The 20832-nt window shown below is 48.4% G+C and overlaps 1 protein-coding gene across 1 annotated transcript; it reads left to right on the forward strand.

The window, feature by feature from the left end:
- The first annotated feature begins 6359 nt into the window (after positions 1–6359).
- LOC142477102 (uncharacterized) lies at positions 6360–19012 on the forward strand. Its single transcript, XM_075582152.1, has 11 exons — positions 6360–6568; positions 9735–9950; positions 10713–10928; positions 11295–11376; positions 11724–11907; positions 13497–13625; positions 14528–14633; positions 15827–15958; positions 16858–16981; positions 17728–17813; positions 18739–19012. The coding sequence occupies exons 1-10, from the start codon at positions 6360–6362 to the stop codon at positions 17770–17772; spliced, it is 1443 nt and encodes a 480-aa protein (XP_075438267.1). The 3' UTR covers positions 17773–17813; positions 18739–19012.
- Positions 19013–20832: the final 1820 nt, after the last annotated feature.

Genomic DNA, 20832 nt, shown 5'->3' on the forward strand with positions numbered 1-20832 from the left:
CACACTCTCCCTCCCCCCCCCACACACACTCTCCCTCCCCCCCCCACTCACACACAAAGTTGTTGGCCGCATGTGCCCGCGGGCCGCGAGTTTGACATGCTTGTTCTACGAGGACCTATACAGTGGAGAAAAAGTGGCACATAATGGAATGACAAAAATGGCTCTGAGGGAGTTCCTGACGAGCTCGGGCCTGCCAAAACTGAATAGGTTGGACAGAGAGTACCTAGGTGCAGATTCTACAATTGAGGAATTAACACAGGTCATTGAGGAGCTGAAGCCGTCAAAGGATTCGGGTCCAGGTGGCTTTTCAGGCCTCTAATATAAGAAATTCCTTAAACATCTGGCCCCCTGTTTGCTCCAGATGTTTAATGCAGTCTTAGCGGGGGCCTCATTCCCGGAACGGATGCTCCAAGTGTCTATCACAGTAATACACAAACCAGGTATAGATCCGCTAGATTGTAAAAGTTATAGCTAATATAACTAACTAGCTGAGAGACCCGGCGTTGCCCGGGATGTAATGTTCCCGTTCCTCTCTCTCCTCCCCCCTCTCTCTGTTTGTCCCCCATTCACATCAATCCAGTCCCCCCCCTCCCTCCCTCCTTTATAGCTTCATGTAGCGTGTGTGCGTCAGTGACTGTGTGTTTGCTCGCGCGTCAGTGAGTCTGAGGCAGAAACACAAACACACACAGACTGACTGACGCACACACAGTCAGTGTGTGCCTCAGTCAGTGTGTGCGTGCGTCAGTCAGGGTTTGTGTGCGCGTCAGTCAGTGTGCGCGTGCGTGCGGCAGTCAGTCAGTGTGTGCGCGGGGGGCGTCAAAGGCAGGGGGGGCGTCAAAGGGAGGGGGGGGGGCGTCAAAGGGAGGGGGGGGCATCAAAGGGAGGGGGGGGGCGTCAAAGGGAGGGGGGGGCGTCAAAGGGAGGGGGGGGCGTCAAAGGGAGGGGGGGGGCGTCAAAGGGAGGGGGGGGGGCGTCAAAGGGAGGGGGGGGCGTCAAAGGGAGGGGGGGGGGGCGTCAAAGGGAGGGGGGGGGGGCGTCAAAGGGAGGGGGGGGGGGGCGTCAAAGGGAGGGGGGGGGCGTCAAAGGGAGGGGGGGGGCGTCAAAGGGAGGGGGGGGGGCGTCAAAGGGAGGGGGGGGGCGTCAAAGGCATGGATTCCTCCCCCTGCATTTCCTGCAGTGGACAGGAGGGGGGGGCAGTGGACAGGAGGGGGGGGCAGTGGACAGGAGGGGGGGGGCAGTGGACAGGAGGGGGGGGGGGCAGTGGACAGGAGGGGGGGGGGCAGTGGACAGGAGGGGGGGGCAGTGGACAGGAGGGGGGGGGGGCAGTGGACAGGAGGGGGGGGGGCAGTGGACAGGAGGGGGGGGGGCAGTGGACAGGAGGGGGGGGGGCAGTGGACAGGAGGGGGGGGGGCAGTGGACAGGAGGGGGGGGGGCAGTGGACAGGAGGGGGGGGGGGGCAGTGGACAGGAGGGGGGGGGGGGCAGTGGACAGGAGGGGGGGGCAGTGGACAGGAGGGGGGACAGGAGGGGGGACGCAGTGGACAGGAGGGGGGACGCAGTGGACAGGAGGGGGGACGCAGTGGATAGGAGGGGGGGGCAGTGGATAGGAGGGGGGGCAGTGGACAGTGACACACACACACACACACACACACACACACACACCTCAGTTGATGCGCCCTTTCTCAGTTCCGTTTGGCGCCGGAGGTGGGGAGCGACACCTACCTGTACTTCCGGGCGCCGCCACATCTGACTCGGCGCCGCGAGGGAGGAAGGGGGTCCGCCATCTTACGCGCCGCGTGGCAGCTGCGGGAAGCGAGGTGATTTGGAGTGGGGAGGGGGGAGAGGTGATTTGGAGCGGGGAGAGGTGATTTGGAGCGGTGAGGGGGAGAGGTGATTTGGAGCGGTGAGGGGGGAGAGGTGATGCCGCTGGGGAGGGGGAGAGGTGATTTGGAGCGGGGAGGGGGAGAGGTGATGCCGCTGGGGAGGGGGAGAGGTGATGCCGCTGGGGAGGGGGAAAGAGGTGATGCCGCTGGGGAGGGGGAAGAGGTGATGCCGCTGGGGAGGGGGAAGAGGTGATGCCGCTGGGGAGCGGTGAGAGGTGATTTGGAGCGGGGAGAGGTGATTTGGAGCGGGGAGAGGTGATTTGGAGCGGGGAGAGGTGATTTGGAGCGGGGGAGAGGTGATTTGGAGCGTTGAGGGGGGAGAGGTGATTTGGGGAGGGGGAGAGGTGATGCCGCTGGGGAGGGGGGAGAGGTGATTTGGGGAGGGGGGAGAGGTGATTTGGAGCGGGGAGGGGGAGAGGTGATGCCGCTGGGGAGGGGGGGAGAGGTGATTTGGAGCGGGGAGAGGTGTGTGTGTGTGTGTGTGTGTGTGTGTGTGTTTGTGTGTGTTTTATTTATTTTTTTGTACCTTTGGCCCGTCACTCCGCCTCAGGCCAATGAGAGGTGTGGGGGGCGGGCCAAGGGGGTGGTGTGAGTGTGTGAGGCCAATGAGAGGTGTGCGGGGGTGGGCGGGCCAAGGGACCAATGAGATTGCCGCTAGGGGACACCGGACATCCAGACAGGCAGGCAAACATACAGTGCTTTCACTAATATAGTATATAAGTTACTTTTTACCCAGGAGCAGGAGGAGGGGGCCAGTCTCTGTATGAAATTCGAGCACAACTGTTCAAGGATCTCTGCCTTGGTACGCTGTTCTGGTTGTATCCACAAGTGGTGGGCTATGGCCCAGGGTCTGTCTCTGTGTATTTGACTGTCCGGACCACTGCCGGTAGGTCTCCGGGGTGAGGCCTAGATGATCCAGAATGGCAGCCTTTAGTCTCTGATAGTCCGTGGCCTCGTCTGCCGGTAGAGCCTGGTTGGCATGCCTGCGTTTCTCCTATGAGGTTTGGAGCCAAAGTCGTTACCCAGCGACCAACTGTCCAGCCCTGGGCAGTGGCTACCCTTTTAAAAGAGAAGAGGAAAGCCTCTGGGTCTTCTGTTGGCTTTATTTTAGGCAGCATCACCAGCGATTTATTTGGAATCTATGGTCTGACTGAGACTGCACCTGGAGCCAGCATGTGGAGGAGCTTTTCTGTTTGCTGAGCCTGCTTGCTGGTGCAGGAACTGAGAAAAACATTTCCTCCATTTTTTTAATGTGTGCCCTTTGGATGCATGGGCCATCCAAGATCCCACTTCGCACCACCTGTGGCAGGACGGCTTCGCAATAGGGTCAGTAGGAGTCCCAACCAGTGAGTAAGGCTTTTAACTCCAGTGGTTTATTTTCCACAATCAAATAAACATTAGGCACACTGTCCCTTTAAGGCAAACAAACCATAAAATAAAACCCTACTTCATTAGGGGACTAACTATACAGAAGGTCCCTATCTCTCCTCTGGGTAGCTAGCCTACTTCCAGGTTAAACAAGATTATGCAAATATCTGCAGTGAAAATATATAAAGTCCTTATCTGTGTTTGGGGAGCTTTGTCCCTAGAGAGTCCAAGTAATCCCTTCTGGATACTGCAACAGCAGCTTTAATTCCTCTGCAGGGTTAGGAGGCTGGTTACTAGTAGACAGGGCTGTGTCCAGCAGGCTTGTCTCAGCTTGTGGCAAACCTCTGTCTGGGGGAGCAGAACCTCCGGCGTACTTCCTGGTTTGGAAAAGTCTCTCTCCCTTCCTGCTCAGGTCTGGCATCTTATACAGCTGCCTGACAGCTACCTTAACTCAGCCCTGATGCCCAGGTATCTCTGTGTTAACCCTCTGACTGGTGGTTTCAGACGTCAGAGGTATGTTTCCCATGCATAATTGACAGCGAATGACTTCACCCTGTCACAATCATCCTCCTTCAGAGCTTTTTCAGGATGGTCATGGACAGGAAAGCCTTCCTGAGAATGAAACTCGCTGCTGTGAGCATACAGATGAGGTCAACACCCTAGTGTTAGCTGGATGACCGCTGCACCCTGCATAGAGCACAATCCGAGGCCTAACCCAGGGGTGCGCAAACTGGGGGGCACAACATTTTCAGAGTGCGGCGCTTAGAAGCCCCATGCTCTTCCCCACAACATTTAAATTAAATGCCGGGGGAGAGCGCGAGGCCTCTGTAAGGCTCTTACTTTGTCTCCGGCGGCTTCTTGTGGGTGCAGACAAAGCTTGCTTACCCCTGGCTTAAACCTTTCACTGTCAGGGAACAATGTGTTGCAGGCATCTCCGGCAGTGAAAGGATTAATCATACTACGTATTCAAACCTTGTTTTTTTTGTTTGTTTTGTTTTTCCCTGTATATAGTTTAAAAAATAAATTATATTAAAAAAACACGGATTGCTCTTTCCAACACGGTTTTTATTTTTAAAATCTGATGCTTTGTTCAGGAGATAGAAGCTTATGCAATATTAAGTGTCTGGGAGGTTAAAATAGAGCTCTCCCCAGGGCCCAGTGCTGTATAAAGTTTACCATGGTAACATCTGAAGCAAGAGATTAATGGAGACATAATTTCTAACTGTAGCCAGGTCCCCTCTGGCTCCCCGGTTCCCCGCCCTCTCTCCTCTTAACTCCGCTGCTGCCGTGTGGTTGCGGGTGGCGGCGAGCTCGCCAGCGGCCCCTCTGCAGGGTGCCGCCATGTTGGATTGGTGCATACGCATGCGCAAAGGCTCGCGCAGAAAGTGCGTGGCGGCCATTGAAGGGTTGCACATGCGCAGTGGAGTGAGCGCACATGGCGGCCCATAGGTGCTTAGGGGCAGGAGTACCACACGACGCCAGGGAGCCAATCGCTCGGCTAGGTCTCCTGCAGGAGATACTATTTTGTGGCTGGAATAGGAAGTGTCAGTAAGTGCTGGGACAGGACAGGGGTAGGAGGTATGTGAACAGGGGTCTGTGACCCTCTGCTCTAGGCCAGATTCCCCCTAGGCCCCAGCTAGGCCCCGGCTCCACCAATTAGTTTGTAGCTGCTACAGGGACAGGCCCTTAGGTAGGGACCCTGCCCCACTAGCTAGTAAATAGATCAGGGACACAGCTGGGACCTGGGACCAGATCACTCCTGCTGACAAAGACTGTCATCAAGGTGGGACACTCCAGCGGGAAACCACCCCACGCGGAGGCAGACTCGTCGCGGAGGCTATCGTTGGATCAACGCATCCCTTGTCTGTTCAGTCGGCGCGTCCGGTTGCTGGAGCACCCGGCAGGTACCTTACAGAACGTGCACCAACTGTACTACACTCCATTTAGTGGGCCGCGCAGTCACACACATTGGGGTGGGTGTGGGACCTTGTGGGACTGGGATTCTCTGGACACAGTGTGGGTTACACGGTGGTGGGGTACAGCCGTGTGAGGCGTGTGGCAGTTGTATCTTTAGTCACATAGAGTTATAAGGTATTATAGAGTATAAGATATGTTACAGTAAAGGCCTTTCTATTTTACATTGTGTGTGTTCATTGTTTGGGTCCTGTGAGGGGCTCCTCCCACTACGTTGGGATCCCTCTCAGGTGGAGGCGCTGCACCAAGGTTGTAAGTATATCACCCTAGGCTCCCCGTGGCGGAGGCTTAAGACCCTGTGAGCCAACAGGTAAAGGGCAGCACCTGTAGCCATCTTGTTTACGGGGAAACAGGGCTACATAACACTTAAAAGATTTTTTTAAAGAGCAGAACCTGCTGAGGCAGCGAAATACTAACATTTATCATATTTATCCTGATCAGTCCCTAAAAAACCTCCCTGAGAGCCTCGGTAACCACATTGGGACTCTATGGAATAGATTATATAGTCAGTTTAGTTTATATCAATGTCTGTTATTTCAGCGTTTAACGTATATAATGTGTTTATATTAACCAGCAGCCAATAAGTGGCTAATAGGGCTATTGGCCATTACTATGGGGGAGTGAGGCTTGTGGGGGAGCCCGTGTTGGGGGTAGGGGCCTCGGTAAGTGCCAGTGACATACCAAATAAGACATAAGTGAACTCTAAAGTTTAATGGACATAGGTGGGAGTTCAAAGATTGATCCGCTTTTGAGATCTCATGAGTATCTGCAGAGATTTCTGAGGTTTTCTTAGGATCTTTAATATAAAAGGGTGTTGGAGACCCGGGTACAATATCCCACATTGTAGAGTCCCACCTATTCCTGAGCCACCATATGCCTTTTGTCACAGAATGCCGTGACGGTCGCCATAGTCTTGATCATCTTTACAAAAAATGCATCTTTAGAATGTTCCGTGGCTGGAACTTCACTGCATTTCAAACACTAACATTTCAGGGATGAGACCTCAAACTTTGATAACTCATAACTGGTGCCTGCTTCTTCTGCGATAAGGAGCTGCCTCTGTTACCAAATTGCTTTAAGACCACTTTGGCAGTGTGTGGGTTAGCGCGCAGCATCCATTGCTCCATGCCTGGATATGGCGACCTGCTGCTTTGCCATGTGTGTGCCTCTGCAGACACGCTGGAGGTCGTTCCGTGTAAGACGGCAGCTGGACCACAGGCAGAGTGCCGTGGCGTTTATCCACGCTTTGTGGAGGGGATGCAGCCAGCGACGGAAGTACAGGAGACACATTCAAGATATCACGCTGCTCCAGGCCCTGTGCAGAGGCTACTTGCAGCGACGGAGGTACGGGGGGGGAGGGATGGGGACGGACATGGGGGGCAGTGGTTTTAAAGCAGTAATGTGCTCTTCTCACCGTGAAATGTAACCGCCTTCTCTCATTTTTAGCATTGCTGCGGTTTGCAGCAACCCCGCTCATTAAGAAAAAAAATTGAATTTTGTAAATATGAGTTGCCGAAAATTTGTCTCGTGGGGAGATTAAAATGGCTGCAATCCACTAAGAGTAGCATCTGTTGCATACACATATACATATATATATATATATATATATATATATATATATATATATATATATATATATATATATATATATATATATATATATATATATATATATATATATATATATATACATAGATATATACATAGATATATACATATATATATATACATATATATAAAACAACTGTAAATATTACTGTATGTTCATTTGCATGTCTTAGACAGGTCTGCAACCCTTGCTGCAGTGGAAGCGCTGTATGCTGGGCGATAATGGGGAAAGACAGGGTTGCAGACCTGTCTAAGACATGCAAATGAACATACAGTAATATTTACAGTTGCTTTATGCTTTACTGTGGAGGGTTTTTGTCACTTTTTTTACCCACCATAACCTTAATAATAGTGGTGATTACCTAGTCTAGTCTCAAACCTGCTTAGCCATTAAGACCAACCTCACACTGATGATACCCATCAAGGTTGAAACATGTCTGTGAGTGGGTTTAATGGCTTTGCATCTCATCCCAGCCTCTGTCTAAAAGCTGTGTTTAAAACAGCATGCATTGGCTTGAGGATTTGCTTGTGTAATACGAGCTTGAGACAAAAGGTGGCACTGAGTGTTCATTTGCATGTCATTTCCCAGTATCCCTTGCTGCAGTGGAAGCGCTGTATGCTGGGCGACAATGGGGAAAGACAGGGTTGCAGACCTGTCTAAGACATGCAAATGAACATACAGTAATATTTACAGTTGCTGTATGCTTTACTGTGGAGGGTTTTTGTCACTTTTTTTTACCCACCATAACCTTAATAATAGTGGTGATTACATATATATATATATCTGTATGAATGTATATATAATAGTCTGATTTCTGATTAGCTAAGCTTGTTGACTACTGTACCTGTGTGTACTCCGATGTATCATCCACGATGTAACATTAATGAAAAGAAAGAAATGGCGGGTGAGCAATGTCCGCCACCATTCACCCACATTAAGAAGGCAGGTGTTGCCATGGTAACAGATTATGCCGGTGAAATATGGTAATAAACAGATGCAAACTCGGCAGAAAATCAAGATTTAGTTGAAATGAAACATTAGAGATTAACACGGCAGGAGCTGCCAAGGTGTCACTTTTTGTGACTTACTACCTGTGTTATGTTCTATGGGATGTTACACATTCGTCCATCAAGTTCAACCTACGCTAAATGTGGATGACAGATACTTTATCCTATAACCCTATTTACAGTATATTGATCCATAGAAAGGCAAACAAAAAACCCCAGTAAAATATCATCTAATGATATCTCATTAGGGGAAAAATAAGTCCATTCCTGACTCCAAGAATTGGCAATCACATTACTCCCTGGATCAACATCTTTCCCATGTATACTTATTTGGTATATCCCTGTATTTCCTTTCTAAAAAGATGTCCAACCTTTTTTTTACACATCTATTGTATCTGCCATCACAGTCTCCATGGGTAATGAATTCCACATTTTCAAAATTATCATATCCCCTCTTAGCTGCCTCTTTTCTAATGTAAAAAAATCGAATTTAGCTAGCCTCTCCTCATAAATCAGATTATTTGTCCCATGTATTAATTTGGTGGCTCTTCTCTGCACTTTCTCCAATTTATAATGTCTTTTCTAAGGACTGGTGCCTACAATTGTACTCCATATTAAAGGTGTGGTCTTACTAATGCTTTGTAAAGGGGCATAATTATGTTTACTTCCCTTAAATCCATTGGCCATTTATTGTAAGATAAGATCTTGTTTGCCTTTGCAGTTACTGCATGACTTTGGGCACTATTGCTGTACACTATTTTGTACATTAACCTCTTGTGTGGAACCGTATCAAAGCCTATGCAAAATCTAAGTAGATCACAATAATTTAGTATTTTCTATAAATACTTTTTAGTGTAATTTTCAATCCCCAATATAATAGTGGTTGGATGGTAATGTTAATATAATATCCGTCTTACCAGGTACAAGGAGATGGTGTCTGAGAAGAGGAGACAGGAAGCCCTTGAACGAGAAGAGGCGCATAAATGGAGACATGACAACTCTGATGGCATGCAGAAGGCAGAAGAAGAGGAGAAAGGAGGGAGAAGGCAGAACGAGGTGGGGCAGGGGGAAGCAGAGGTGATGCCCGAGGAGAGCCTAGAGAGCAAGGAGAAGCTGACAGAGTAAGGACCTGCAGATATGTGGCATATCGGTCTGTGTGTACTTGTATCTGTATGATTCACTTATCAGAGAGAGTGACTGAGCATGGACTTCCCTTCCATCCATTGCCCATTTATTGTAAGATAAGATCTTGTTTGCCTTTGCAGTTACTGCATGACTTTGGGCACTATTGCTGTGTACAAGCACTCCTAAATACTTCTCCATCAAGGATTCCCCCAATTTATCCCCATTTAATTTGCAAGTCTCCTGTTTATTCTTGTTTCTCAAATGCATAACCTTACATTTATCTGTATTAAACCTCATCTACCATTTACCTGCCCAAGTTTCCAGTCTCCCCAAGTCCTTCTGGAGAGAAATTACATCCTGCTCTGATTCTACTACCTTACACAATTTAGTATCATCAGCAAAGATTGCGACTTTGCTCTCGATGCCAACCTCAAGGTCATTAACAAACAAGTTAAAAAGCAGGGGTCCCAGTACCGATCCCTGAGGTACTCCACTCACGACTTTAGCCCAACCTGAAAAAGTTCCATTTACGACAACTCTATGTTGTGTATCCTTCAACCAGTTTTCAATCCAGGTGCAAATATTTTTAGAGTCCAATTTGCTTTATTTTGTACAGTAACCTCTTGTGTGGAACCGTATCAAAGCCTATGCAAAATCTAAGTAGATCACAATAATTTAGTATTTTCTATAAATACTTTTTAGTGTAATTTTCAATCCCCAATATATTAGTGGTTGGATGGTAATGTTAATATAATATCCGTCTTACCAGGTACAAGGAGATAGTGTCTGAGAAGAGCAGACAGGAAGCCCTTGAACGAGAAGAGGAGCATAAATGGAGACATGACAACTCCGATGGAGTGCAGAAGGCAGAAGAAGAGGAGAAAGGAGGGAGAAGGCAGAACGAGGTGGGGCAGGGGGAAGCAAAGGTGATGCCCGAGAAGGAGAATCCAGGGGAGAGCCTAGAGAGCAAGGAGAAGCTGACAGAGTAAGGACCTGCAGATATGTGGCATATCGGTCTGTGTGTACTTGTATCTGTATGATTCACTTATCAGAGAGAGTGACTGAGCATGGACTTCCCTTCCATCCATTGCCCATTTATTGTAAGATAAGATCTTGTTTGCCTTTGCAGTTACTGCATGACTTTGGGCACTATTGCTGTGTACAAGCACTCCTAAATCCTTCTCCATCAAGGATTCCCCCAATTTATCCCCATTTAATTTGCAAGTCTCCTGTTTATTCTTGTTTCAAAAATGCATAACCTTACATGTATCTGTATTAAACCTCATCTGCCATTTACCTGCCCAAGTTTCCAGTCTCACCAAGTCCTTCTGGAGAGAAATTACATCCTGTTCTGATTCTACTACCTTACACAATTTAGTATCATCAGCCAAGATTGAGACTTTGCTCTCGATGCCAACCTCAAGGTCATTAACAAACAAGTTAAAAAGCAGGGGTCCCAGTACCGATCCCTGAGGTACTCCACTCACGACTTTAGCCCAACCTGAAAAAGTTCAATTTACGACAACTCTATGTTGTGTATCCTTCAACCAGTTTTCAATCCAGGTGCAAATATTTGTAGAGTCCAATTTGCTTTTAACCTCTTGTGTGGAACCGTATCAAAGCCTATGCAAAATCTAAGTAGATCACAATAATTTAGTATTTTCTATAAATACTTTTTAGTGTAATTTTCAATCCCCAATATAATAGTGGTTGGATGGTAATGTTAATATAATATCCGTCTTACCAGGTACAAGGAGATGGTGTCTGAGAAGAGCAGACAGGAAGCCCTTGAACGAGAAGAGGAGCATAAATGGAGACATGACAACTCCGATGGAGTGCAGAAGGCAGAAGAAGAGGAGAAAGGAGGGAGAAGGCAGAACGAGGTGGGGCAGGGGGAAGCAGCGGTGATGCCCGAGGAGGAGAATCCAGGGGAGAGCCTAGAGAGCAAGGAGAAGCTGACAGAGTAAGGACCTGCAGATATGTGGCATATCGGTCTGTGTGTACTTGTATCTGTATGATTCACTTATCAGAGAGAGAGGCTGAGCATGGACTGGTCATGTCTGCGATATGTTTCCTGTATAGTAATATATATTTTTCCTTAGTAAAGGAATGTATATTTATTTATAATACATACACCTTCAAAATGCAGAAGTATGTATATGAATTTGTACATGCATACAAATATATGTGTGTGTGTGTCTGTGTATGCATACAAATAGGGGGTATATATACACATCTGTGCAAGGGGGTTGAAATACATGGATGAGGGGGGGGGGGTTGGAAATACAAGCAGGGTGTGTGTATATATGTGTGTTGTTTCACCTTCCAGGAACAAACTCCAGAGGAACCCGTCCAAGATCAGCGAAGCCAGCACCATCCAGAGCTCCTGCGACTTGGCGGGAGGGAGGAAGGTACATAGGGAGGGGGAGGGAGGAAGTTATATCAGGGGGAAGGGAGGGAGGAAGGTACATCAGGGGGGAGGGAGGGAAGAGTGTGAGCTGTGTGACGTGTCAAACCCTCTTGCAGCGCTCACATGTTACACCCCCCATTCTCTCACCCCATCCTCAACCGCAACCCGCTTCTGTCTCACCCTCCCTTCTCACTCGCCCCCTTTCTCTCTCGCCCCAACCTTTTCTCTCCCCCCCACCCTCCCTTCTCTTTTGCCCCGGCCTTCTCTCTCGCCCCGACCTTCTCAATCCTCTTGGGTAACAGAGGGAACACCTCCTTGTTGCCGTGGTAACACTGATCCCTCCCTCAGAACCTGGGAAACCATCACTTCGGGGTGCACGTGGGGGACCTGATCAGTGAGACGTCCTCGGTGCCCGTTGTCATGGAGATGCTCTTAGAGTACCTGGAGATGTACGGCCTGCACACGGAGGGCATCTACCGGAAGTGTGGGGCAGCCAATCGCATGCGAGAGCTCAAACAGTCCCTGGAGAACGGTGCGCTGGGATTGTGAGGGAACCGGGGGAGGCACACATTTAGGGACAAATAAGATATTATCATTTAAATGTGCAATCCCTGGCAGTTCACAATGAAACTACATTTTTGTAAAGAATGTCATTTTCCTGTAACATACAGTAACTGGGCTCAAAGCAAAACATTGGCTGCTGTCATTATTTGGGAAATAAAGCATTTAAAGGAGGGAGGATGCTTCTCAGCAGTGTTTACTCAACCTCTGGCCACCCTGTGAGAGCCAATAAAGATAAGGGAGGAGGGGGCTTTGCCTGTGCAAACTCCTGTTCAGCACATGGTGAAATCAGACAAAAGGGAAGCCAGAGGAAATCGCCCCCCCCCTCCCAAATCTCAGCTCATCGTGTTTACAAAGGAACTTGAAATAATGAATAATAAATACTTATAGGTGTTATATATTTTTGTTTTTTTAAAAAGGCATAAGTCACCCAGGTGTGACCCCTTAAACATCTCACGGTCAGTAGTACATTTTGGTCCTAGGAGGGACTGACCCTTTAAACAGTGGAATAATATACAGGCAGTCCTCGGTTATCCGACACAATGCGTTACTCAAAATGGCGTTGGATAGCGAAACGTTGTAAAGCGAAACACGTTTTCCCACAGGAACACTGTTTAAATGAAAGGTTCCGTTCCTGAAGGCATTTTTAACACTAAAATACACCAAATATTTTACACAGGCAATAAGATATGCAGCACACACATACATTATATAGTGTATATACTGTATTATATATATATATATATATAATATAACATAATAAATAATATATTATGTAATATAATATAATATTATATATATGCTCTTACGACGCTTTGCAACGTTGTTTATGTGTATATATATATATATTTATACATACACACATACACATAAACAACGTTGCAAAGCATCGTAAGAGCGCTGGATAAGCCGTTTTGGCGTTGTAAAAATGAACATAGTTATGCATTGCATAGCGCTGGATAAGCCATTCGTTGTAAAGCGAAGCGCTGTAAAACGAGGACTGCCTGTAATCGTCTTTAACACATTTAATTACTCTTAACTTTTTTCCTGGCAGACTACACAACGACACACTTCAGCTTACCAAAATGTTTTCATAAGGCCAGGTCCCCGCTGGCTACTGCAGCGACCGCTGTGGCGGACGCTGCAGGGACAAGAGCCGCCCCACAATGGGGCCGGGCCCGCTGCGAGTTTTTGAGGTACACATGAAAATTGAGATAGGAACTAGCGACAGAGCGCTAGGCCACGCCCACCGGCGGTTTAGCCAATGAGGGCGAACCTGCCAGGTGATGTCACGGCCGCGCCCCAGTAATGCCCCCCCCCCCTGTCTTTCCCCTTGCAGCTCTCTGTAGACCGGAGAATTCGCAGGTGCGTGCAGCGCAGGCAGCGTGGCCGCAGCCTAATACTTATTTTTGTGAGGAGAAAAAAAACAATATTTCCATGTATCTAAAATGTTTTCTCTGTATTTGTGCTCCGCGGATAGTGCCTATAAAAGGGTGATGGGGATCGGTCATTACAAGTCCTCTTGTTTTCTCACATGTTTTCTGTCTCCCTTCTGGACAGACCCCAGCTCTGTGAAACTGGATAATTACCCCATCCACGTCATCACTGGCATCCTGAAGCAGTGGTTGCGTGAGCTCCCGGAGCCACTCATGACCTTCGCTCAGTACAACGAGTTCCTACGAGCCGTGGGTAAGTGCAGAGAGGAAGGTAACCCTCCCTCTGTAGAGTCGCGGGGCTTAGTGACAAATTGCAGAGAGGATCTCCACTGCAGAACACGAAATCCTGGATGGGCAGGAGAGATCTACAGTACCTTTGTGCTTTATCCTATGGTGGGAGGCGTAGACTCCATTGGCCAGAGATACTTTGTCACCCTGAGGTGAAAGGGAGCGATGCCGTATGCGCCTTATTTTTGGGTCACACTCAGTGGAACATCTACTCGGTCTGTTTCATTTTAATGTTGGAGGGACAGACTCCACCGGCTAAAAGTCCCTTTTGTTTGTGTCACTGTGGAAAGGGAGATATTGCATGGGCCATAGGCCTCTTATCTCTGTGTTAGACTTGGTGAACAGAAATCCTTTCAGTCTTTGTCACTCTGCTGGTGAAGCGACAGACTCAGTGGGCCATAAGTTATGTCTGTACGTCTGTCAGCTTCAAGTTGAGGGACAGACCACATGGGCCATAGGTCTCTCCTGTTTGTCACTGTCACCCAGTGGTTGGTGTGACACACTCCATGGGCCATAGGACTATTATGTCTGCCTCTTTTTACCAGGGGTACGGACTCTGGGTCAGGCTCAGTGGGACATGGGTGCCTTCTGTCTGTGCCACTGTCACCTGCAGTGGGAATGACAGGCGTCATGGTCCATAGTCCCCTTTGGTCTGTGATGCCCTGCAGTAGGAGAGTCAGACTCCAGGATCTGTGCCACACTAGACGAACAGACATTTACTTCTTTATCTCCACTAACCCTTGTAGCGCCTGAGGGGTCTGCCATGCACTGCAGAACAAGGTGTCCGGCCTCTCTAGCACTGAAGGTGTTTAGTAAACCTCTCCCACGTCTCCGTTACCCATCTATTGCTTTGCCTTCTCCCTTTAGAGCTCCCTGGGAAGCAGGAACAGCTGTGTGCCATCTACAAAGTTCTGGGACAGCTTCCCCAGGCCCATTACAACACTCTGGAGAGGCTGATCTTTCACCTTGTCAAGTAAGATGCAGGAGAGGTTGCAAACCCCTTTGTGTGATTGCAGGGGAGGATGCAGACCTGTAGTGCTCAATGTCAGTGTGCTGCTAGGAGTGTTCCTGGGCATACAGGAGCGGGCCCCAACTCTGTGTTCAAATGAGTCCCTCACTTGTCAGTGTATTGTTTTAATACACATAATATAATTTTAAATCTAAGATTTAATCAACCTAAATTCTGTGTGCATCTCCCCGGAGATAATCAGTCTGTAGACTTTCGTACACTTTTTAAATGGCTGTTTCCTCTCTTATAGACGTACGGATGAGGCCTGCATCAGAGAATCGGGGATTGTGTGTGTTATTTATTCCCAATACTGTATATATGTATTATTTATATGGCATTATATATATATATATATATATATATATATACACACACACACACACACACACACACACACACACACACACACACACACACACACACACACACACACACACACACACACACACACACACACACACACACACACACACACACACACACACACACACACACACACACACACTTTGCCTTTAACCCTTTAACCCCAAGAGGACTTGCTAAGCAATAGCAAACCCAATGTATTGTCCCCCCCACAGACCACAGATGGAGAGAATGTATTGCTTTGCACAGGGATTCCTTCCTGTGTCTTCCTGCATATAGTGAGGTGTGGCTGTGTAACCACAGGGCATTTTCCTCATATCTGTAAGCAGTGCTGGCCGCTCAGGAATCACATTAGTTAGGAAGAATGTACAGATCCATTATAGCAAGGGTGCTCAACTCCAGTCCCGAAGCCCCCTCCCCCCCCCCCCCAACAGGTCAGGTTTTCAGGATATCCCAGCTTGAGCACAGGTGGCTCAGTCGAAGCCTCTGATAGAGCCACCTGTGCTGAAGCAGGGACTGATTGAGCCACCTGTGCTGAAGCAGGGATATCCTGAAAACCGGACTTGTTGGGGGAGCTTGAGGATGGGAGCTGAGCCCCATTGCATTATAGGGAAGTGCAGAGATGAAGAGGTGCATGTTACAGTGCTCTAATAACTGGGCAGTGAGGGTCACACCTGGAAGGCTCCGTCTGCTAAGCAGCCCTGGAAACACGGGCTCAGATAGCCCCATGCCTGCTGAGAGCCCAGCAGGGCAATGCATTGTGGGGCATTCTCTAACGCCACCCTATTTTGCAGAGTGGCTGTGATGGAAGATGCGAACCGCATGTCCTCAAATTCCTTGGCCATCATCTTCGCGCCCTACCTCCTGCGCTGTCCAGCCAACTATGACCTACAGACCACCCTGAAGGAGGTTTCCAAAACCATCACGTAAGGTTTCGATTATGCCGGCGTTTTTTGGTAAAATCACAGCCTAATTCAGGCGCCCGCCTGTCCCTTTCCTTCCGCCCATTCAGGGCATGTTATTTATTTGCTTCGATATGAGCTGTTGAAATATTGAAGGACCGGGAAGTCAGAATGTCGCTCCCTCCCAGGCCCAGCGCAGTCTCAAAGTTACCGTCGTGATCTGCGCTGCTGCAGATTGAGACAATCAAGGGAGCAAAATACTGTTATGCGCTAAACTCGTGTAGGTTTTATTTGGGGGGGGGGGGTTCTGCCTTAAAAGAGGTAAAATCTTCTCGAGCAATTCAGCCCGGATAGGGGCCTTGGTCGGAGGCTGCACCCGTTGTAAACGGATTAAGGGAAGGGGAGTCTAGTGGTTAATTCACTGCCTTTGAAGTGGGTGTGCAGTGCCGGCACCATGTGACCACCCAAAAACTGAGATAGTAAGCTCAGAAGACAAGCTCCTGTGTCTGACGCTGCGGTGTGTAGTACCGGATAAGACGACTTTCTCGTATGATCTGCACAGTGATTCTGTCCTATCCCCGTGGGCCCTGCTGTCGCACTTCAGAGCTGTAATCTCCCGTGTTCTCATGTTTCCATAAGAAATGTTTTTGTTTTCCAGCTAATTGACCAAGTCGCAAACTAATGGTTTCCTGCCGAAGAATTCATTGGGAATACATTTGTGGGGTTTTTAAAGGGAACTTGGGGGAAATAATGAAATAAAACGGGGTGGATATTTTGAAGACTACGGTTTGCCCATCTCAGACGGGGTTAGGGATGCCACCTCTATTCACCCCTTCCTTGCCAGAGGGGTCAGGGACTTGTTATAAAGCAAGGGGTTAAGTGGAAGGCTCTGTAACCCGATTGTCCTTGTGCTTCCCCTGTAGGTGTGTGGAGATGCTGATTAAGGAGCAGATGAGGCAGTACATACTCAAAATTAAGGAGATTGGCATGATGAAAGCAGCAGAGACACAAGCGCTGTGTAGCCTGTCCCTGCTCAAACACAACACGGTGAGTACCCCAAAAAAGCCCTGCAATGTAATGTTTCTGTGGAGGAGGCAGTCACGCAGCCCCTTCTGTGGATGAGATTCCAGACACTCACACGGGGGAGGAGGGGGGGGGGGGGGTTAGGGGTGGTGTCCCTCTAGATGTGGGGTCCCACACACACTCAGGGACCCCCTCCAAGATGGGATGGCGGAAACTCACATGGGGGCCCCCTCTGAGTTGGAATCCCAGAAACTCACACCCTTGCAGTTAGGGAGCTGCCCTTTAAAGTGGGAAGTTTCTCCTTGAGTCCCGGTCTAAAAGAACATATTGTAAGTTGGTGAAGTAGTGAGTCGTTGCTTCAGTGTTCAATGCTGGCTATAGAAGCATCTCCTGTATACGCCTGTATCCCCTTCCATGCACGGGAGGGGTTATACATAGATACATTTTTTTAATGAGTTAATTCTTGGGATATTTGTATGCAAAACCCGACTTCCACATCAGTATTCTGCTCCCTGAAGACAGTTTTCCTTTCTCTGACAGCCTTGGCCTGTACATTTAGGATTTATTTCTCCTTATGAAGGGATCCTGGTTGCTCCACACCGCCCTCTCCCTTGCACGCCTGGAATTGCTTCTCCCGCGGTTTGGAGCACAAGTTGGGTTTCCCTGTGATAAGAGTGGAATCCAATAATACTTGTCACATATTTATTTTAGTATAGCTATCAAAGTTTAATTTGACTAAATACCAATATTACATTCATTTTTTTTTTTAGGTGGAATGCGCCCCGAAGGGATCTCCGTGTTCTAATATTCTCTGAATATATCCCAGGTAGCACACACCTCTCTATATTAATACTCGGTGAGTTATGTCTGTCTATCTCTCTGTCTATTTCTCAGTCTATGTGTCTGTCAGTCAGTCTGTCTCTGTCTGTGTGTCTGTCTGTGTCTCTCTGTGTGTCTGTCTCTCAGGCTCTCTTTGTGTGTGTCTCTCTGTGTGTGTGTGTGTGTTTGTGTCTCTCTCTCTCTGTCTCTTTCTTTCTGTCTCTCTGTGTCTCTCGCTCTGTGTGTGTGTGTGTGTGTCTCTCTCTCTCTGTGTCTCTCTCTGTGTGTTTCTCTTTCTCTCTCTCTGTGTCTCTTTGTGCCTCTTCTCTCTCTCTCTGTGTGTGTCTCTGTGTGTGTCTCCCTCTCTCTGTGTGTGTGTTAGAATCACGGCTAGGCTCCGCCCCCTGACGCGGTACACGGCGGTGCCCGCAGCGTGCGCAGACCCCTTTCTGCGCGTGTGCGCCAGCCAACCAGAACAACTTATTTAAGGAATGAATCCATAAATAAATCAATGAATTGGGCACGTATCAATGCACACCAAGGGAGGAGAATGAAGTATCAATATATCAGAAAATATTTTAATTCCCATTCAATGTTCATACCCCTTGGATGGACTGGATCTAAGGTGAAAATCCAATACATTTCTCTTCGATTGAGGAAATTAAGTCTGTCTCCTCCCCTGGTATGTGGAGACACATGTTCCAAACCAGAGAAATTAACATTAATTATACCGCCTTGCAAACAGCTTGAGAAATGTCTGGATACTGGATGAGACAGATCATGTCTTGTGATTAACCGAACATGTTCAGATATCCTAGTTTTCAAGGGTCTGATTGTACGACCCACGTAACGTTTGCCGCAACCACACCAAAGTGTGTAAACGACAAAACTTGTATGACAATTAATAAAAGTTTGAATTTTATAACAGTTTTTTGACTGTGCGCTTTTTACTTTTTTTAAAGGTCTGGCATACTGACAGAAATTACAATGGCCGCAACAGAAAAACCCATTGGGGCTGCCACGGATATGACTACTCACTAATGGACTGAAATACACTTGGGGAAATCGATGATACAATCGTTTTAGCTTTTTTGAAGACTATTCTTGGTCCTTCTTGCAGAATACGTCTAAGATCTGCATCTAGTTTTAATATGTCCCAATGGTTTTTTTATGATGGTACGGATTTGGTTAGCTTGTTTATTAAATTGTGTAATGAATAAAGGTTTCTGAAAACCCTGTTTGATGTCTTTATTGTGAGTTTTATAACAAACTAAATATTTTCTATCAGTGAATCTAGCTTGTTCAAATGCGGATTGTATATCATCCATGGCGACCATGTGGTCCGCCACCGGACAAAATCTTGTCGCCCGTGGCGATCGGGTTTGTTGACCACTGTGTATTATACATATATAAAATCAATGTCAATCTCTCCTGAGCTTGTGTTGAATGGAGTACATTTATAGCGTGACCCATGTCATTGTCCTGTAAGAATAAAATAAATAAATACGTTTTGCTTCACCCCTGCTCAACACAAAAACTTAAATTTTCATAGAACCGTAGGTTTATTTCGAAAAGTACTGTGTGTGTGTTGACCTCACTAACCAAACCAAAAAAAAAAAGCCAGAACCCATTAACCAGTGTCAGGATGCCCCCTCTTAACAATTTCCAAATCAGCAATCCCGCCTGGGATCTTACCTGATCCGCAGTTCCTCAAGGTACTATACGGGAGGGGAGGTGTTCCCTACCTGTCTTCCGATGTCCCCCGTGGGAAACTTGAGTCAGATCTGGAAGAAAGCAGAATAGGTTATTTCGGTGTAGGTATAGTGCAGTTAAGATAAAACAGAGAGAGTGGGTGAGGGTGACAGACAGAGAGTGAGTGAGAGGGTGACAGAGAGAGAGAGAGGGTGGGAGAAAGGGACGGTGGGAGAGAGAGAGAGAGAGGGTGGGAGATAGAGAGAGGGTGGGAGATAGAGAGAGGGTGGGAGAGAGAGAGAGAGAGGGTGGGAGAGAGAGAGAGAGGGTGGGAGAGAGAGAGAGAGGGTGGGAGAGAGAGATGGTGGGAGAGAGAGAGAGAGAGAGGGTGGGAGAGAGAAAGAGAGAGGGTGGGAGAGAGAGAGAGATAGGGTGAGAGAGAGAGAGAGAGAGAGGGTGGAGGAGAGAGAGAGGATGGAGAGAGAGAGAGAGGGTGGGAGAGAGAGAGAGAGGGTGGGACAGAGAGAGAGGGTGGGAGAGAGAGAGAGAGGGTTTGAGAGAGAGAGGGTGGGAGAGAGAGAAAGCGTGGGGGAGAGAGAGAGGGTGGGAGAGAGAGAAGGTGGGAGAGAGAGAGAGGGTGGGAGATAGAGAGAGGGAGGGTGGGAGAGAGAGAGGGTGGGAGAGAGAGAGGGTGGGAGAGAGAGAGGGTGGGAGAGAGAGAGAGGGCGGGAGAGAGAGAGAGGGCGGGAGAGAGAGGGTGGGAGAGAGGGTGGGAGAGGGTGGAGGAGAGAGGATGGGAGAGAGAGGTAGGCCAAGAGTACGGGCCAGACTAAGGTGGAGACTTTCTGTACTCTGCATACAGGACTCTACATGCACTGCAGAGGTGAGATTCCCCCAACTCCAATTTGCTACACTCTCCAAGAGAGATTATTGTGATCAGAGGTGGAAGATGAGCAGGGTCACTGCCCAGGGAGTAGCCTGTCAGGGGGCATGGAAATCTCTTTTGGTGCGTATGTTGCCACGTGGCATTGATTGACCGGTCAATTAGCACTGCTTCCTATCACAGTGACATGATCCGGTGCTGTGATCGGTTGCAGCGCTGACCAAGGTGTGTTAGTGCAGCAATTTACAGGGAGGGAACAGAGGTTGTGGGTGACAGATGCTGGGGGTAGGCCAAGAGTACGGGCCAGAGCAAGGTGGAGATATTCTGTACTCTGCATGCCCAGGACTCTGCATGCATGCCAGTGGCTGTGGGGTGTGTGTGTGTAGGTATGCCAAGTGTCAGTGTGCATAAGTAAGTGTGCTGTGTGTGTAAGTAAGTTTGCCTGTGTGGCAGGAGGTGTAGGGGGGTGGGGGGCGGGGGG

Source organism: Ascaphus truei, unplaced genomic scaffold, assembly GCF_040206685.1.
Source record: "Ascaphus truei isolate aAscTru1 unplaced genomic scaffold, aAscTru1.hap1 HAP1_SCAFFOLD_1937, whole genome shotgun sequence".
Classification (NCBI taxonomy): Eukaryota; Metazoa; Chordata; class Amphibia; order Anura; family Ascaphidae; genus Ascaphus; species Ascaphus truei.

Bases quoted from the DNA above. Each gene is read 5' to 3' on its own strand.
- LOC142477102 (XM_075582152.1), top strand. From the start codon at position 6,360: ATGGCGACCTGCTGCTTTGCCATGTGTGTGCCTCTGCAGACACGCTGG. The intron at 6,569-9,734 runs GTACGGGGGGGG...CCGTCTTACCAG, and splicing joins GGCTACTTGCAGCGACGGAG to GTACAAGGAGATAGTGTCTG. The intron at 16,982-17,727 runs GTGAGTACCCCA...TTTTTTTTTTAG, and splicing joins CCCTGCTCAAACACAACACG to GTGGAATGCGCCCCGAAGGG.